The 19,567-nt window shown below is 41.0% G+C and overlaps 1 protein-coding gene across 7 annotated transcripts in view; it reads right to left on the bottom strand.

The window, feature by feature from the left end:
* Window positions 1-19,567, bottom strand: part of LOC138760353 (probable methyltransferase TARBP1) — a 276,950-nt gene that overhangs the window by 201,449 nt on the left and 55,934 nt on the right. For all 7 annotated transcript variants that reach the window (XR_011355556.1, XM_069930829.1, XM_069930827.1 and 4 more), the window contains exon 13: window positions 2,226-2,320. Coding sequence is in view for 6 of the 7 variants with exons in the window: in XM_069930829.1 (XP_069786930.1) it covers window positions 2,226-2,320 (95 nt within the window). In the remaining variant the exon portion in view is untranslated. The remainder of the gene's footprint in view (window positions 1-2,225; window positions 2,321-19,567) is intronic.

A 19,567-nucleotide genomic window follows, 5' to 3' on the forward strand; every position in this document is an offset into this window, starting at 1 on the left:
CCTGATTAAAGTGAACTTTACATAATTAATGACGACAAATCTGATATTTTTTTCCAAATTACTTTACATTTTCCACTGTCTTTTCAACTGTGTATTCTTAATGCAGGTGTCTTAGATGAACTAGATGTAAACAGAAATATGAATGAGAGGAGGCAAAAGAAACAACGTTGGAAGTGCAAATGCTAGAAATCTGAAATAAAACAAAATTAAGTATATTTTTAGTCAGACAGTTGTAGGAGCCTGGAATGCCTTGCTGGGGATGGTGGTAGAAGCTGTCTCAGAGACTCTGAGACAGACACATGATTAAAAGGGTTATGGGATAGGGAAGGTTTAGTACTTTTTTTTAGGAAGGGATATATGGGTTGGCACAACATTGAGGGCTGAAGGCCCTGTACTGTGCTGCATTGTTCTATGTTCTAAAACAGGGAAACATTCACTCTTTCCATCATTAGTACTGTTACGAGCCCAAAGGACCCCAAAACCCAGCAGCAATAGACATTCACCAAGACAAGTAGTTACTTAAAGAATAATTGTTTTTAATTATCTTTAAACATGAAAACAGAATCAAACTTTAACTTATCTCTATTAACTTAACTAAACCCAACTTAACCCCTTTCTAATTCTAAGTGTACGTGTATGTGATGTGTGTGTGAATGTAAGAGAAGTTCTTTGGTTCACAGTCCAATCCCACTTCTTATTCCTCCAAGTTCTCTGGTTGCAGGTAATTCTTATACTGTGACAGAATTTAACATGTATAAAGTTCACCAGGCTTTGGTGCTCAAAAGGTCAATGTTTAACACTCAGGAAGGTTCTCGTACGGTTTGCAGAGAGAGGTTTGTTGTTCCAAGATTTCCACAACTGAGGTACCACCATTAGTCACCTCAAGGTCTTGCTGATGAAACTTCCACCATTGGGGTTCTCCAGATGATAACCTCTTTCTTTCAGGCTACCACAGAGTTCCTTTCTATTCCTTGTTATTCCAAGAGAAACATCAGACAGATGGCACTTCCAGCCATCTACCTTCTCCAGCAAACAAGAGGAGTTAGTCGTCTTGGTCAAGCTGTTGACTTCAGGTAAACAAAAACCCAGGAGTGACCTTACTGTGCACTCTTGCAAAGAGCTTTTAACAGCCAGTATCTCCTGCTTGTTGCTTTAATGACATAATTTCAATGAGCTCCTACTTGTGAAATGTGCACAGCATTCTCCATAATTTCTGTAACGTTACTGAATATGAATTCTTCAATATTTCAAATAAGATCAGTTTTAAAGTGTGTGTATGTATGTAACCTACTCTAATTTTACCAATTTATCTCCTAAATACATCTATCACATATTCTATCACAGTACACCTAGCAACAGTGGGCCCAATCTACAAAATTACTCACTACTTGCCTCCAATATTTGGATTGTCACCTTGTCAAGGTGAAGCTTGTGTGGTCCCGAGAGTAATGCCATCTGGAGCTATGCTCCTGGTAGGGTTACTCATGGTGGTAAGGTCGCAGATGGAGTCCCTGACAAAGAACAATCCAACCAAGTCCTCAATGGTGGAGCAGGCGGACGAAGTTACTCTGAACTCAACAGCTACGAAAGCGGACAAAGGCTACAACAAATCCATCAGTTTCAATCATCGTAGTTTTCATGCCATTGGAATTAGTTGTTTGATTTGTGAAGTATCATGTGCTTCTTGGAGTGCAACATCAAGTACATGTTAAACAAACACAGGCGTCTTCACTCAGTGGGTAATGGAATGAAGGCCATCATCCTCAACCTCGAGGGATAGCCACGACGACGACGGAATATATGGATAGCATCTTCCAAACTCGAGACCTTTGCTGGCAAGGACGGAGGCAACATATATTTGGGACACCACCTAGACACAATGGTCTAACTCAATAACATTGCCTGTGAACCTCCAGCTAAAAGATTGCAGTGGTTTATGGCAGTAGCTCAAAAGAGCCTTCTCAAAGATTTAAGTGTTGGGCCAGCAATGCCCACATCCTGTGAACAAGTGGAGGGAAAAAAGTACACCATACAGAAGTGCTGGCTACCTTGAAAGAATGCAAGCAACAAGAAAAATCAAATTCACTGGCACACACAATGGTCGGTAAAACCAGACACTGGTTCCTACTGCAATGGAAATACCATTTCACTCATGTATAAACAAGAGTTATTTGGACCCTACACATATTGATTAGAATAGATTAAACCAAATGAATCATACTTACAGTTTGTAATTCACTTGTTAGCCTCCTGAGTATGTACTCCAATACTCGCTCTGCTGAAGACATGATACAGTCTTGCAGAATATTTAGGACCTTATCTATACAAAAGAAATGGCTTACATAAATTAATGTACTTCATAAAAATAATTCTCTCCTGCAAATTACCAATGGTCAAGCAGCTAAAAAAAAAGAAAATAGATAAATAATTGCCAGCATGTTCACTTTTTGCAAAAGATCATAAATCCTGAAGTAATCAGCATCAAACTCATTTGCATAAAGCACAACAGCAAGTTATTAACGTCGCGTAGAGAAAAGCATTTCCTGAGGCAGATCTTCAGAGCATTAAAGCAGGTTTGCAGAATACATACTGCAGCTTCCAAACTACTGCATTTCAATAAAATTCATTTAAGAACTTTCTGTTAGAACCATAGAAAACTACAGCACAGAAAGCAGGCCATTCAGCCTTTCTAGTCTGTGCCAAAACATCATTCTTCTAATCCCACTGACCCTCCAGACCCTCTCCCATCCTATCAAATTTATTCTTCAAACTCGTAAACCCGCATTTACCATGTCAGAATTCAGCTCATTCCAAACTCCCACCACTCTCTGAGTGAAAGAAGTTCCCCCTAAAATTTTCACCTTAAAGCCATGTCCTCTCGTACTTTTCTCTCCCAATCTAAGTGGAACCTACTTTCATTTACTCTTCTATACCCCTCATAATTTTGTAAACCTTGATCAAATCTCCCATCATCAATGCTCTAAGGAATAAAGTCCCAACTTGTTTAATCTTTCCCTGAAATTCAACTCCTGAAGACCCAGCAACATCCTAGTAAATCTTCTCTGCATTCTTTCAATCTTACTGATATCCTTTCTATAGTTTGGCGACCATAACTGCAGACAATACTCCAACTTTGGCTTCACCAATGTTTTGTACAACCTCACCATAACATCTTAACTCTTGTACTCAATACTTGATTTATGAAGGCCAAGATGCCAAAAGCTTTCTTTACAACCCTGTCTACCTGTGACACCACTTTCAGGGAATTATGCATCTGTATTCCCAGATCCCTTTATTCTTCCACATTTCTCTGTGCCCTACTATTTACTATATATGACCTACCTTGGTTAGTCCTTCCAAAATGCAACACCTCACACTTGTCTTAATTAAATTCCATCTGCCTTTTTCTGGCTCATTTTCCAGTTGGTCCAGATCCCTCTGCAAGTTTTGAAAGCCTTCCTCACTGTCCACAACATCTCCAATCTTAGTGTCATCAACAAACTTGCTGATCCAATTTCCCACACTATCATCCAGATCATTGATATAGACAACAAACAACAATGGTCCCAACACTAATCCCTGAGGCACACCATTAATCACAGGCCTCCAGTCTGAGAAGCAATCATCCACTACCTCTCCGTCTTCTCCCATTCAGCCAACTTCGTATCCAGTTTACAACCTCTCCATAGATACCTAGTGTATAAACTTTCTGAACTAACCTCCCATGTGGGACCTTGTCAAAGGCCTTACTAAAGTCCACGTAGACAACATCCACAACCTTTCCTTCATCTATTTCTTGGTAGATTCGTTAAACATGTCCTACCAAGCACAAAGTCACGCCATCCTTAATCAGCCTTTGGCTGTCCAATACCTGTCTATCCTATCTCTCAGAATACCCTCCAATAATTTACCTACTACTGTGGTCAGGCTCACTGGCCTGTAATTCCTTGTTTAATTTTGGAGCCTTTTTTAAATGGACAACATGACTTACCCTCCAATCCTATGGCACCTCACCTGTGGCTAAGGACACTTAAATATTTCTGCCAGGGTCCTTCTAATTTCTACATTATCTCCCTCAAGGTCCAAGGGAATATTATGTCAGGCCCAGGGGGATTTATCTACATTTATTTGCTGTAAGGCAGCAAGCACCTCCTCCTCTTTAATCTCTATATGTTTCAAGCCCATGGCAATGGTAACAGAGATTTTATTTAAAAAGAGGATTGAAATCACATATTAACCCAGATAACAAACTAATATTATAATCCAGCCCTGAGGAACATGGTGGAACTCCTGGTTGTCAATCTAAAATAGAGCAACACAGTGATGAGGTGAGGGGTGTGGTAGTGGATATACTACTGGACAAATGGACTTGTTCAATTCAAAACATTTATCTGAAAACTAACATACAAACCCACCATTCATGAATAATAAATTAATGTCATACAGATATAGATTAATGTTTCTTTAAATGATTTTTTTTTCAATGTTCTCACATGGATGGTATTGTATTTTAATAAATTTGAAATCCAATTTTACCAAATTGGGATGTGGGTTCACAATAACAATCTCATGCATGAAAAGTTCAGGCTGGTGGTAGCAAGGTCAGAGATGCACAGTGAAGGTCAGGAGGGTAGGGAGTGTAGAAACAGGTTGTGGTGTATGTTGAGGCTGGTGGGAAGACAGTTGGGAGAATGAATGGAAAGGGGGAGGGGCAGAGGAGGGAAGAGGGCAGGGGAGGATAAGGTTAAAGTAAGTTTACATTTTCATAGAGGCTCACAACATTTTCTGGAAATATTAGATACAATGACTTGGAAGTATGAATATGTAATTAACTTATCACAGCTACCAATTATAAGCAGCAAAATCACACAGAATTTACTGATAAATAACTAAAGCCAATGGTCAAGGAAAGAGCCTTTCTTCATAGAAAACAGAACTTAGAACACCACAGCACAGGAACAGACCTTTCAGCCACGTGTCTGCATCGAACATGGTGCCCAAATTAAACTAAAACTGCAGTTTGCACATGACAGATAACCCTATGTAAAGGAATAAGTTTAATGAATATGCTTAACAAAGGGTAAATGAATTAGGTGAGAAAATACAGTAGTTGACTTGTAACATGGTGGGAATATCATCTCAAGGGAACATGTGGTGTAAAAGCAAGAATTTCCAGCTGTGTGAAACTTGCAGGGTCTCTCGTAGATCCCTGCCCAAAAGTGTATAAAGTAGGATGAACACTGCATGTGGTTTGAGTGGGAATCAGTGAAGACAATTAGTTACTGAACTCTTTCATTGTGCCCTGTTCTGCTGTTTGTTTTATTACAGGGCTGACTTCTACACCTATATTTCCTGCATGTTCATCCCACTTTATACACTTTTGGGCAGGGATCTGCGCGAGACCCTGCAAGTTTCACACAGCTGGAAATTCTTGCTTTTACACCATATGGTCCCTTGTGATTATATTCCCACCATGTTACAAATCAACTACTGTATTTTCTCACCTAGTTCATTTACCCTTTGTTACTCTTGAGCAGCACTGTTGTATCTGCTTCCACCACTATCACTGGCTGTTAATTTCTAAGCACCTACCACTATGTAAGAAAAAAATTGCCCCACACATCTCCCTTAAATTCCCAACTCTCCCTCACCTAAAATGCATGCCCTCTGGTAGGTGTCATTTTTTTCCCTGTGAAAAAGATTCTGACTGTTCAACCACTTTTAGATTTGGAATATATTTTGGCAAATCTAAGAAAAGCAAAGAAGAAAAAAAAATCAACTCCAAGTAAAAACAACTTTCATCATTTACCTCATGTGAAGACCAGCTGTGACAAATTTTATTTTTAAAAAAGCTGAGAATTGCTATTCACATCTTTTTTTGTCCTTTGTAAACTACCACGTCATTATGTTTAAGGCAGACTGAAATCTGGATTGAAACTGACTGATTTCGATGATTGAAACTTGGATTAAGAAATTCAATGCAAAGGATCAACGAACTTGCATTGGAGACACTATGTAAAATCAGACAAGATGATATTCAATTTTAAAAAGGTTATAAATAACCAGCAAGGACGTGCAAACACGAAAATAATGTGCTGCAAGTGTTAATGAAGGCGTGTCAACAGGAGTGAAAGATTCTCCTTTGATTTCTCATTGGTTGAAAAGTACACTGCAGAGACTAATCAGACCATAGAATTACATTACGTACATGAGAATTTTAGGTTGTGATCTGCCCTGTTAATGAAAGTTCCACCGCAGAGCCCACCTCACTGACAAAAGGCAAAGGAGGAAAAACCCAACACCCAACCCCAACCAACCAATTTTCCCCTGCAACCGCTGCAACCGTGTCTGCCTGTCCCGCATCGGACTTGTCAGCCACAAACGAGCCTGCAGCTGACGTGGACTTTTTACCCACTCCATAAATCTTCGTCCGCGAAGCCAAGCCAAAGAAAAGAAGTCTTTATAATGCAAAGAAGGCAACTGTTATAGTTTCACACTGTTTCCTATTAAAACAAATAACGATGTAACCTCAATTGAAAATTCACATCAACTGTTCAATTCCCATTTTTAAAAAATGTCCTTAATCAATATCAAGTGATTAACTACCACAGAAAGAGTTTACAAAGGAAATCATGGGTAATTTCTTTCTCCCACCTGGGATGCGAACAGTAGTACAGACACAGAACCCCCACCATCAGACTCCTCAATAACAAACTCAATCAAAGCCTCATTTCAGGACTCTGACATGCACTTTTTGATTTTTTTTAATTCTCTCTTTATTGTGTAGTTTGTTTACATTTTGTCTTCTGTTTACAGTTTGCTATTTGTTTACATGTATACACTGTGAACAGTTTTTGTTAACACTACTAATTCTGCCTCACCCACAGAAAGAATTTCAGGGTTGGACTCTGACAATAAATCTGAATTCTGAGTAGCTGTCACCACTGATTAGGCTCACCTTGGCATTATTCTGGTGCCAGGTGAAACACAAAAGTTTGCAGACGCTGTGAGGAAGGAAGGGGTCAGGTCCGAAACGTCGGTTATCCCTCCGACGGATGCTGCGAGACTTGATTAATTTCTCCAGTATTTCTGTGTTATTATTCTGGTGCCATCTCCTCCGGAAAAAAGTTATCACCTCCTTGACAAGATTTCCCACTAAGCTCAGCAAGTCTCATTTTACTCACGAGCCCGAGGCAAAGAAGTGTCTAACAACTGTTAGGTCTGCTTTGTTCATGAATGAGTGAGACAAACACCAGACTGAGTCGAAATCAGGGTTCTTTGTTCTTTATTACCGGATTGTAACACTTGCGACTAACAATGTTAGTCGGAGAATGCATTCTGCCGTTATCAGCAAAATGGTGATTTTTTATACCCTTGGATACATGCTTAGAACATCATCATATCATTACTTGTCCAATGACTAAAACTGTTGCTATCCTTTCCCTGCTAGCTTCCTGCCTCTCAATCCATCAATGTCTCTCTTATCTTGTAAGTACAAGGATGCATTCACATCTTGTTACAGCCCTGTACAGGGTAACTCCTTACACATTCCCATCTCATGATGTTTTACCTTACACAACTCATATTAAAGAAAAGTTAAACTCCTTTTACAAACATAAGCTTTCATTTAAGTCTGGATTGAAGAAGGGTTCTTCTAAAATGTTATTCCAAAAATATTTAAGGAAATTACACCAGTCATTCCATTCAAAATGCCTCCGTTAATGCTGCTATATTGATCGATGCCGGTGGTGCGCAATTGTTCAGCAAGAGGTGTAAGGTGCTCCTTCCGTCCGATAGCCTACAGGTTACCTTTGGGCAAGGTGTAGGACCTGTTTAGCCTCCCAATCAGGATCCCATGAAGCCACTGTGATGGTACAGATTCTATCACCAATGTGTATATGTACATATGTACAGAGGGTGACTGTGATTGGCTGAGAGTGTAGCCACACCTACTGGCAGGTCTTAAAGGATTGCTCCTAGCCAGACCAGGTCATTCTGGACTGGTCAACCAGTCTTTTAGATAATAAAAGCCTTGGTTTGGATCAACAAGTCTTTGGTTCTTTCAACGCGCACTACAGCCATGGATTGCAGATGGAGGATGGTTTTTACAAGCAGATTCTACAAATTGGAATTTATGGTTGAAAACTAGAAACGCTGGGCACAGATGAATCTGCTGATCAATAAGGCAATGGGAAACCACTTCAGTATTTTTCCCTTGTGTGATCGTGAACTCAACATCAACTATGGTCTCAGCTCAAAGATGGAGCCTTTACCGAAGAAGAAGGAGAGGGGAGGCAACAACTATAATTCAGAGGGTCAGAGATCATGACGGATGAAAAGACATAATCACCTACGCCAAACAGCAAGGCACCCCTGAATGATGAAGAGTCAGTCACTGAAAGATTAGTTCCATGGTAGTCAACTTATACTCCATTATACTTGACTATCTAGTGCCTATGTGGATCATTTCCAGTTACTTGATTAATTTAAACTACATAGTCCACTTCATTTTAAAACTTTTCTTTGTCAGGGCTGGTGACCTATTAAGAAAACTCAATAATGAATGAAAATATCTATTTGAAAAAAAATACTTGAATTAGTTATTCTTTCCTAAATTCATCTGAAGATGGACACCTCTTTATCCATCTGCTGTTATTTGAGGTTTCCAGATTATTTTGAACGGCTTTGTGTACCAGCAGTGACAACATTTGTAACTGGACTGTAAGACTGAGATGCAGTTGATGCTGGCAGCAATTAGGATAAAACTGACATTACACATCAATGCTCTCAATCCAGATCATCAAAGTACTGTGAGGGGAGCAAATATAAACCTTTCTAAGTTTGGTGATGTTAGAAAACTAAGTGGAAATGTGAGAGAGATGAAGGTTCAAAGAGGCTTCAAGTTTCTTGAAGATTTAGTCAAGCTGAGTGAGTAATTTTAAATCCACTGAATTTACTTATTGTCAGGAGTACTGAGATACATATAAATGCTTTGTTTTGCCTGCTATCTAGAGAAGTCCACCTATCCCCAAATACAAGTAGTATAAAAGTATTGTGTTAGAGAAAAAGTTCCGTAAATCAGTGCAGGCTAACCATATTATCAATGAGAGGTCCATTTAATAGTCTGATAGCAGCAGGGAAGAAACCGTGTTTGCATCTGGTGGTAAATGTTTTGAAACTCATGGGAGGGGAAAGATGGGACTTTCGATACGTTGGTTGTGTTCTTGAAACAGTGGAAAGTTTTTGGAGTAGATGGAGGAGAGGTTGGTTTGCTTGATGGCCTGTGTTTCAGTCACAATTCTTCACAATTTCTAGCTTCATGGGCAGAGCAGTTCCTGTCGCAGCTGTGATACATCCAAGTCAGGATATTTTCTATGGTGTAGAATGTAGAAATTGAGAGGAGATACTGGAGACGTGCCATATTTCCTTTGGCTTTCCTGACCGCAAGGATAACATGGTTGGACCAGAACACAATGTTAACAATATTTAAGCATTAATAACTTAAAGTTTGCTACCTTCTCCACCTAGCGTGGCTGATACAGACTGGAGTGTGTACTCCACCCTGAAGTTGATGAACAGCTTCTTTGCTTCGTGAACATTGAGGGAGAGATTGTTGTCATGAGACTCTTTCTCTCTCTCTCTCTCCTATACTCCATACTTGACATCTGACTTACAATGTTGTTTTTATCTGTAAACTTGCAGGTGGAATGAGTGCAGTATTTGGCCACAAAGACAAGAGTGTCTATGGAGTATGGTGAGGGACAGAGTGCAAAGCCTCATAAACAAATTGTGGACAAGATGTCACCAATTCTCACTGATTGTGGCCTACAGATCAGAAGTCAAGAATTCAGTAGAAGACTGCAGTGCTGCAACAGGAGGTCCAGAAATTTTGAGATGGGCAGCAACATGGCAGATGGAATAGAACTTAGAAAAATGCATGATTATCCATTTTGGTGGAATAAACAGAAATGCTGAGTACTTTTTAAATGGTGCGAGACTGAGGATTGTTGATATAATGTAACTTAAAGCCAACAAGTATGGCAAGAAAATGGGAAGGTCCACAACATATTGGCCTTATCGCATGTGATTATATCTTCCTAAAATTATATATGGCCTTGATGAGAATAGACACGCTATTTGGTAATATAAACAATTGTAGAGTGCTGCACCGATCTGCTAGCAAACCAGGTCACGGAGGTGCAGGCTCACATGGGGGTTGAGAGACCCAAGTCACTGGGAGCGTTGCCAGCTCTCCAGGCTCATGTCACAATGGTCTCCAGGGCAGCAAAGTATCCTGGGGGTTGTGCTTATAAGCTCACACCAGAGTTCCAGTAAAATCAGTAAAACCAACTACTGTCTTTGGTTCGCTACATTTGGTGACCCCCAGCCCCAAAAGGCCCAAATCAGCAAATCTGGACCTCATGATGTATGGCACTAACACAGTCTCCTTGAAGCTGCCTACATTCTGGACCTCTCAGCCTGTTGTTTGCTTCCAGCTGGCTGAGGCTCAGTTTCATGTTAGTCAAATTACCGCTGCTGTCACAAAATACTATTACGTGGTCAGTTCTCTCGACCAGGAGACCGCCGGCAGGATTGTCGATTTCCTTTAGTAGCTCCCCACCGTAGACAAGTACGAGGCACTTAAAGCGCTCGCTGCCGTGAGCGAGCAGCGAGGCTGTTGCATATGGACGGCCTGGGTAACCGCGCACCATCCGCCCTCATAAGCGAACTGCTGCCGTTGATGGACGGTCACAGACTCTGCCTGCTGTTTGAACAGATATTGCTAGAACGGATGCCAGAGGACATTCGCCTACTCCTGGTCGATGACGACTTCAGCAATCCTCGAAGGTTGGCTGCCTGAGCTGACGCCCTATGGCAGGGTAGCAAACATGCCATTGACTACGTTGCTACGTAACAGGCCAATCAATATGGCAGAGCAGCCATTGATTGGGTTGCTGCGTCATGCCAGAGTGATCGTAATGTTTCAGTGCCAGAGAGAAAACCTAACATAGCTGGGGACACCTTGGAGAAGGAATTGTGTTGCTACTACCATCAGTCCTGAGGTTCCGCTGCCCGCTGCTGCCGACCACCTTGCTCACATCCGGAAAACGCATTTGGATGGCCGTTGTTGATGGCTACAACGGTTGGCCGCAGAGACAGCCAGACAATCAACAAATTTACACAACTAGATGCCTACCCCCTGCCACGCATAGCAGACATGGTCAACGACATTGCACAATATAAGGTGTTCTTCCCCCATAGACCTGAAGGCAGCATACCACCAACTGTCCATTAGAAACAGCGATAGCATTAACACAGCATTTAAGCCAGATGGCAGGCTGTATCAATTTCTGCAACTCCCCTTCGGTATCACCAATGGAGTGTCCCTGTTTCAGAGAGAAATAGACCGAATAGTAGACGAGTTCCAACTGAAAGCGGTGTTCCCCTACTTAAACAATGTGACAATCTGTGGCCACACTCAGGAGGATCATGACACGAATTTAAAACGCTTCTTCCAGGCAGCCGAGGAAAGGAACCTAACATACAACAGAGACAAATGCGTCTTTAGCACCAGGAAGTTGCCAATCCTGGGCTACATAGTGCAGAACGGGGAAATCAGCCCAGACCCAGCCGGTATGCGCCCTCTCCCAGACCTCCCAGTGCCACACATGCTGAAAGCACTAAAAAGGTGTTTGGGACTGTTCGCTTACTATGCCCAATGGGTCCCCAACTACGCCGACAGGGCCCGCCCACTTATAAAAGCCTCAGTTTTCCCACTGTGCCCAGCAGCCACCAGAACATTCAGGGATATTAGGGACCATATCACTAAAGCTACCATGCAGTCCATAGATGAGTCGATCCCATTTCAAGTAGAAACGGATGGATCCGATATGGCTCTGGCAGCCACTCTAAACCAAGACGGACAACCGGGTGGCCTTTTTCTCGTGAACCCTACAGGGGTCAGAGACACTCAGCAGTAGAGAAGGAGGCCCTAGCCATTGTGGAAGCAATAAGGCAATGACGACATTATCTGGCGTACAAATACTTCACCCTCGCTTTTATGTTCGATAACCAGAACAGGGGGAGAATTAAGAATGACAAAATCCTGCACTGGCAGATAGAATTGTCTACATTTAACTACGACATTCTATACTGCCCTGGGAGACTCAACGAGCCCCTGGACGCGCAGTCCAGAGGCACTTGAGCCATCCTTAACCCCATGTCCCAGTTGCAGAGCTTGCACGATGAGCTGGACCGTCCGGGGGTCGCTAGACTGTTTCACTTCATTAAAACCCAAAACCTCCCATTTTCGGTAGAGGAAGTGAGGCCAGTGAACAAGAGCTGCCCCATCTGTCCGGAATGCAAACTGCAATTTTACCGGCCAGACAAAGCCACCCTGATAAAAGCTACCAAACCTTTTGAGTGCCTCAGCCTCGATTTTGAAAGCACGCTCCCGTCCAATAATAGAAATGTCTATTTCCTAAACGTAATAGATGAATATTCCCATTTCCCCTTCGCAATCCCGTGTTCTGATGGATCAGCAGCCACTGTTATAAAATCCCTCCAACCCATCTTCAACATATTTGGGTACCGGAACTACATACACACAGACAGGGGAGCTGCATTCATGAGCGCAGAAGTACAGCAGTACCTGTACGAGAGAGGGATTGCTACCAGCCACACTACAAGTTACAATCCCAGGGAGAATGGACAAGTCGAATGGGAAAATGCCACTATCTGGAAAATGGTCCTCTTAACTTTAAAAGCGAAAGACCTGCCTGTTACTAGATGGCAAGAAGTGTTGCCAGAGGCCCTACACTCTATACGTTCTTTGTTGTGTACTGCCACTAACATGACCCCACATGACCGTATCTTTTCTTTCACAAGGAAAGCCACAACGGGCTCAGTGCTGCCTAAATGGACGATGACACCGGGACCTGTTCTCCTCCGGAAGCACTGCACACCCCACAAAGCGGACCCGCTGGTGGATCAAGTGGAGTTGAGGCACTCGAACCCTCAGTATGCCCGTCACATTCCCAGATGGAAGAGAAGACTCGGTGGCCACCAGGGATCTCGCGCCGGCCGGATGTGTGAACAACACGGAGGAAACACAGATGTCTACGGATCAACAAGGAGCGCAGCAGCAATCACTAGAACAGTCGTCCATCGAGTCACCCGAGGACTAGACCACCCACCCCGGAAATCAGGACCCTGGGTACACCTGCCCCACAAAATATCACCACTCTAGACTTGATGGAAGGACCTAATCCCATACAAGAGGATCCCCAGCCCACATGACCAACCAGTACTTCCCATTCCCACACCTCCACCAAGAAAGGCCGAAAGGCAGACCGCACTCTCCAACCCTATATCACTACTGAGGAGATCCAGAAGGCATCGGAAGCCACGAAAAATTTTGGACTTATGAACTTACAAACAAGGGAAGGAGGATGGTGGGGGGGGGGGGGGTGGGGGGAATAACAATTTTTATGTGAGGTAGTGAATGTGGTGATATGTAATTACACCACTAGGTCACCAGGGGGCATCCCAGTGACCTTGTATAGAAAGCAGTCCAGAGCTACAGTCTAGCCTTCCAGGTTCGTCTTGCAGAGAGACAAGACCTCTTAGTGTACATATTAGTTTATTAAAGCTGTCTTATACTCGCACCGCTGGTGTGGTTGTTGTCAGAACAGCAGGATTCCAGGATCTACTGTTAACGTCACCGTCAGAGGTAGGGGTGTGTGTGTGTTTCTTAAAGGGGAAATGTGTATGTCCCTTAAAAGGAAAAAATGCTTCTAAAAAGGGAAATGTTTCTTCCAAGTGAAATGAAAATTGAAATGTCTCTTAAAAGGGAAATGTTACAGTATTTTTTTAAATTAGAAAGATTTTATTGTTTTACAATATTTGTTTGAAAAATGTTATAGATAAAACACTCAAGTTTATTAGTCTTAATATTAATGGGATAAACAGGTTGTGAAGAGGAAAAGGGTCTTGGTGTACCTAAAGAAATTAAAATCTTTTTGCAAAAAATACATCTTACCAAATTGGAACATGATAAATTAAAAAGAGGAGGGATAGGACAAATAGTATCATCTTCCTTTGGTTCAAAGGCAAGAGGGTTAGCAATTCTAATTAATAAGAATACACCAGTGTTAATAGAAGACACCTTGATTGATCAAGCCAGAGGTATGTAATGGCACATTGTAAAATTTATGGAGAAGCATGGGCATTGAGGAATATTTATGCTCCAAATTATGATGATGAAGCCTTTAAGAAGGATATCTTAAAAACAGCAGAGGGAAGACAAAATATATTGGTTGGAGGAGATTTTTATATTTGCTTGAATCCAATATTAGATAAATCGGCAAGAAAAGGAATGAAGATGAAAGCAACAAAAAATCCACTTTCATAAATGAAGGATCTAATTCTTATTGACATATGAGGCAATTAAATTCCACAGAGAGACACTACTCCTTTTGTTCAAGGGTACATGATTCATATACAAGGACTGACTTATTTTTAATGTCTGTCCAGTTATAAAGTAGAGTGATAAAAACAGAATATCCATTGAGGTTTCTATCAGATCACTTCCCACTAACATTAACTATTACAATAATGGAAAATCAAGAAAATGTATATAGATGGCATCTTAATACCACACTACTTAAAAAAACAAAGTTCTATGAATTTATAAAAAGAGATATTAAAAAAAATTGTGAAACAAATCAACCATCTATTAACAATAGTTTTTGATATGGGACACGCTAAAAGTATATTTATATCCTACACAAAGAATCTTAAGAGAAAATATATGGCAGAAGTAAATAGTTTGGAGAAAGAGATTATAGAATTAGAAAAAAAAATCAAAGACAGGATTACAAGAAGAATACAGATTACTGGAGAATAAAAATCTAAGATATAATACAATGCAAACATGTAGAATAGAAAAAGCTATATTAAAAACTAAACAACAATACTATGAGTTTGGTGAACGGGTACACAAAGTTTTATCTTGGCAGATTAAAGCAGAGGAGTCATCAAGAATGATAAATTCTACAAAAACACAACCATATAAACAAAAGGAAATGAATGATAATTTTTGACAATATTACATGAAATTATACAAATCAGTATTACTAGGAGATGAGAATGAAATGGAAGAATTTTTGGCAAATGTTGAACTTCCAAAACTAGAAGAGAGAGAGAAAGGATAGAACTAGACACTCCCTTTCCAAGGGAAGAAATCAAAAAGGCCCTGGGTATCCTGGAGGATAATAAATCACCAGGGGAGGATGGATTTCCACCTGAGTTTAAAAAGACAATTTAACAAACTATTAATGCCCCTGTTAATAGATGTTCTGGACCAAGCAGTAGAAACACAGACCCTCCCGGAATCATTCTCAACCCCGATTATTATAGTGTTACCAAAAACAAGGGACCCATTAAAAAACATCGTCCTATAGACCAATATCCCTGTTGAACACTGATTACAAGATACTAGCGAAAGTGTTGCCTAATAGGACAATATTTAATAAAATTGATACATACAGATCAAGCAGGATTTGTTAAATGAAGACATTCCTCAAATAGTCTTAGAAGATTATTTAATGTAATACACATGGCAAAATTCGAACAGAATACAAGTATTATAGTCTCCTTAGAAGAGGAAAAAGCATTTGAAATGGCCCTTTTTATTTAAAATATTGGCATAACAACTGCCAAAATGGAGATTCTTATTGATTACTTTAGTGGGAAGGGTTAATTGCCTCAAAATGAAAGTATCTTTTTCAATTGCTGCCTATTCCATTATCTAAAAACTTCCTTAAACTACTAAACAATCATATTAGACAGTTCCTATGGAATAATAAGGTACTGTGGCAGCCCGCCACCGCGGAGATCGAGCCGGCACATCGCACGGTAGTAAACAGCAGCATAACACACTGTAACGCAACCCTTAACACAGCGAACCAGTGCAGTTGAAAGCTGGAGCAGTACAAGACCAGCAGCCCTAAAATGGCACTGGCTAAGTTGCCCAGCTAGCAGGTCAATAACAGGCTGGGGAAGAAGGGTATTCACATGCAAGAATGTTGCCGCCCACTATCATTATTCATGCGGTGATGTCAGCCAATCAAACAATCAGCTTGAACTCCAACTGTATAAAAGGAGCCTTTCCAGCCTCAATAAATCTCAGAGCATAACCTCCCACACTGCGAGTGTGTGTGTTTCTTTGTAGCAGTCGGCTACAGTACCAAGAATTGCACTGGAAAAACTGACATTGGACTATGGGCTGGGAGGATTTAGACTTACAGATTAAAAAAAATACTACTTAGCTGAATAGGCCACGCGGGAGATTCGACTGAGGAAGAAACCCCTGATGGCGCCATCTTCCCAGGGCTGCCCCGCCACGTGGCGTTACAAGCGGGGCCCGTTTGCCCTGAGCAAGTACGCCGCCACACAACCCCCCACAGAACCGGCTACGCGTCCCGTTGCTTGGGCGGGCAGCCCCGTTGCTTAGGTTTGGCTTGAAAAACTCTATAAGATTCGTTATACACAACCTACCATGTACTAAGCCACGCTGACTATTCCTTAATCAGTCCAAATACTTGTATATCCTATCTTTCAGAACTCCCTCCAATAAGATACCTGCTACAGATGTCAGCTTGCAATTTCTTGACTTTCTTTTGGAGCCTTATTTTAAACAACGGAACAATATGAGCTACCCTCCAATCCTCCAGCCCCCCACCTGTGGCTAAAGATATTTTACTTGTACAATCAGATGACAATAAAACTGACGATAATCTAAAGATGAGATATCAGGAAACACTTTTCCCTGCACCATGGCCCTCTAAAACACTGATACTGAGTGAATAGAAAGTTTAATGGCGATGGGTATGAGGAGTACAGAGAAATGCAAGCAGGCTTTTTCCACTGTGGTTAAGTGAGACAAGAACTTGAGGACATGGGTTTAGGGTGGAAGTCGAAATGCTTAAAAGGAACTTCATGCAGAGAGTGGTGGGAGTGTGGAATGTGCTGCCAGCTGAAGTGGTAAATGCAAGCTCAATTTTGACATTTTAAGAAAAATTTGGAAAGGATGGGAGGAGTATGGAGGTCTGTGGTCTGGGTGCAGATTCATGGGCGTAGGCGTAATAATAGTTAGGAACAGTCTAGACGGGCTAGAAGAGTGTAACACAAAAGTCTGCAGACATTGTGATTGCAGTAAAAACACAAAAATACTGGAGGAACTCACCATGTCAGGAGGTAAAGATTTTTAATCAACATTTTGGGCCTTCTTCAAAGTAAGATCATAAAACAGGCAGGTGCCTGAATAAAAAGGCTGGGAGAAGATGGGAAGAAAGGACAGGGGGAAGAGCACAGGCCAAAATAAGTGAAATGGCCTGTTTCTGTGCTGTTGTCTCCTTTTGTTCTATGGTTAAGTGTTTTGTTAGGCAAGGGTATGAAAAGGATAAATCCAAAAAATATACATCAAAGTCAATAAAAACGACTGGTACTCCTTACTCAGTAGTAAGAGATTATTTTAACCCAGATCAACTGTTAGCCAAAATTCTTTCATAAATTCGTGATATATTTGTGTTCAGGAGTCTTACAGAGGCTTTCTTCACCACAAGAAGCTCTCATTCAGTATGTTTAAACATTTGCTCTTTGCTGCTCCCTGATGTATATACATATTAAAAATAGAAATGGAAATGAGATAGAGTGAAACACAATAGAGAGAAAGCAAAATCGTTAACAAGAAACTTCACTAATTCTTTAACAATGGTAAATTATTTGAATATTTTATATACGGAAAAGTAAGATGGTAAATTAATTTGTATTAAAAAACGCAAAATCCTAATGTTGAAATAATGTGGTGGAATATATAATCATGTGATGTAAAATTGTCTTCCATGCATCCGCAATCTACACGAAGGAACTAGCAGTGGGGAAGGGGTGTGCTTTGGTTCATCAACCAATAAACTGGACCAAATCATTAAATGCAGGAACAAGTGGCCAACTGGCATCTGGCTGTTGATGAAGCTCATCACAGAATGTGGATGTCACTGCAATGCCAGCATTCATTGTTCATCCCCAAATGTCCATGGTTTATATTAATCATATTAATGTCCATTAATCATATTAAGTCTAGATTGGTTTACAGTGGTAAATTTCCCACCCTGAAGGAAACTGGTAAACCAAATGGCTTTTGTTACGATCAAAAGATGCACAAGCCTTTTGTTTACCCCCCCCCCCCCAACTCCCCCAAAGTCCCAGATTTTAAATTATTTGAAATCTAACTTCCTCGTCTGCTGTGATTCAAACCCATGTTGCAGATTAATAGGAGAGAGCTCTGGTTGCTGGTTCAGTAACTTAAACACAAAGCAGTGTTTAGTAAAACCCCCGATATCTGGGACCTACAGGGATTGGTAGATGCTGGATTCATGTATTTGCTGGTTGATTGAGAACTAACTGCTGGGGGGCACTAATTTTAAACTTTTTTATATTTTACCTATTTTTTTTCCGTGATTTTTTTTGCCACTTGCTTAAGGCTGCCGGTTGCTTGAATTTTGGACAGCAGGGATTTTACTATACTACTGGCAATCTTTTAACAGGTTTTTACATTTAATCTGAAGGGGGGGGGGGGGCATCACAATGCTGAGGGTCTGTGAAAATTGATTTAAAGTTGTCAAAATAAAAAATTTCTTGACAATGGGTAAGAAGGCCCAGAAAAATAAAACTAAAGAAGCCAAAAATTTGCCAAGATTGTCAACTAAAAGTCCACAAGGGAGCAGTGAAGAAGGTGCAGCCATGATGTCAACACAAACTCAAGGAAGTGGGGGGCTTCAACAAAGGATTTTCAAGAAAACGATGGAATCCATGGAGATTCTGAGTCAAAGATTCTCCAAGGTGGAAATGTACTAAAGGAGGTGACAGAAAAAAATAACAGTGCTGGAGACACCTATTGATGACCTAAACAATAGGGTGGGCCAGGTTGAAAATGACCCGATAATGACTCAAAAACATCTAAAAACCCTGAAGAAAGATACAAAGAAGTGGAAAGCAGAAAAACAACTGCCGCTGGATAAAATCAACCACATGGAAAATTTGGAGTAATGGATTATTGTTTTGGAAAGCAACAGATGAACAAACTCAGAAGATTAGGTCCAGAGCCGCAATCTGTCTGAGTGAAGTTGGCTGTTTAAAAGGGTCATGTGGTTTACTCTGAGTGAGTGAGAGAGAGAGAGAGAGAGAGGAAGAATTCAGTTCTACAGTTCTGGAACAGGACAAGCTGGTCATTCCTCCAGGTCCCCTCTTTCAGCATATATATTTGGGTCCCATTTACCGATTTTGTAGAAATTGTTCCACTTCTTTTGTATGTGATCTACACTAAAAAACCTACCACAATTTATCTCCTTTTAAAACATAACTATATAAAATATATGGCGAGCTCTCCACTGGCCACCGTGACAGAGGTGCGCCAAAGAAAAGGTACAAGGACTGCCTAAAGAAATCTCTTGGTGCCTGCCACATTGACCACCGCCAGTGGGCTGATATCGCCTCAAACCGTGCA

Source organism: Narcine bancroftii, chromosome 4 (assembly GCF_036971445.1).
Source record: "Narcine bancroftii isolate sNarBan1 chromosome 4, sNarBan1.hap1, whole genome shotgun sequence".
NCBI lineage: Eukaryota > Metazoa > Chordata > Chondrichthyes > Torpediniformes > Narcinidae > Narcine > Narcine bancroftii.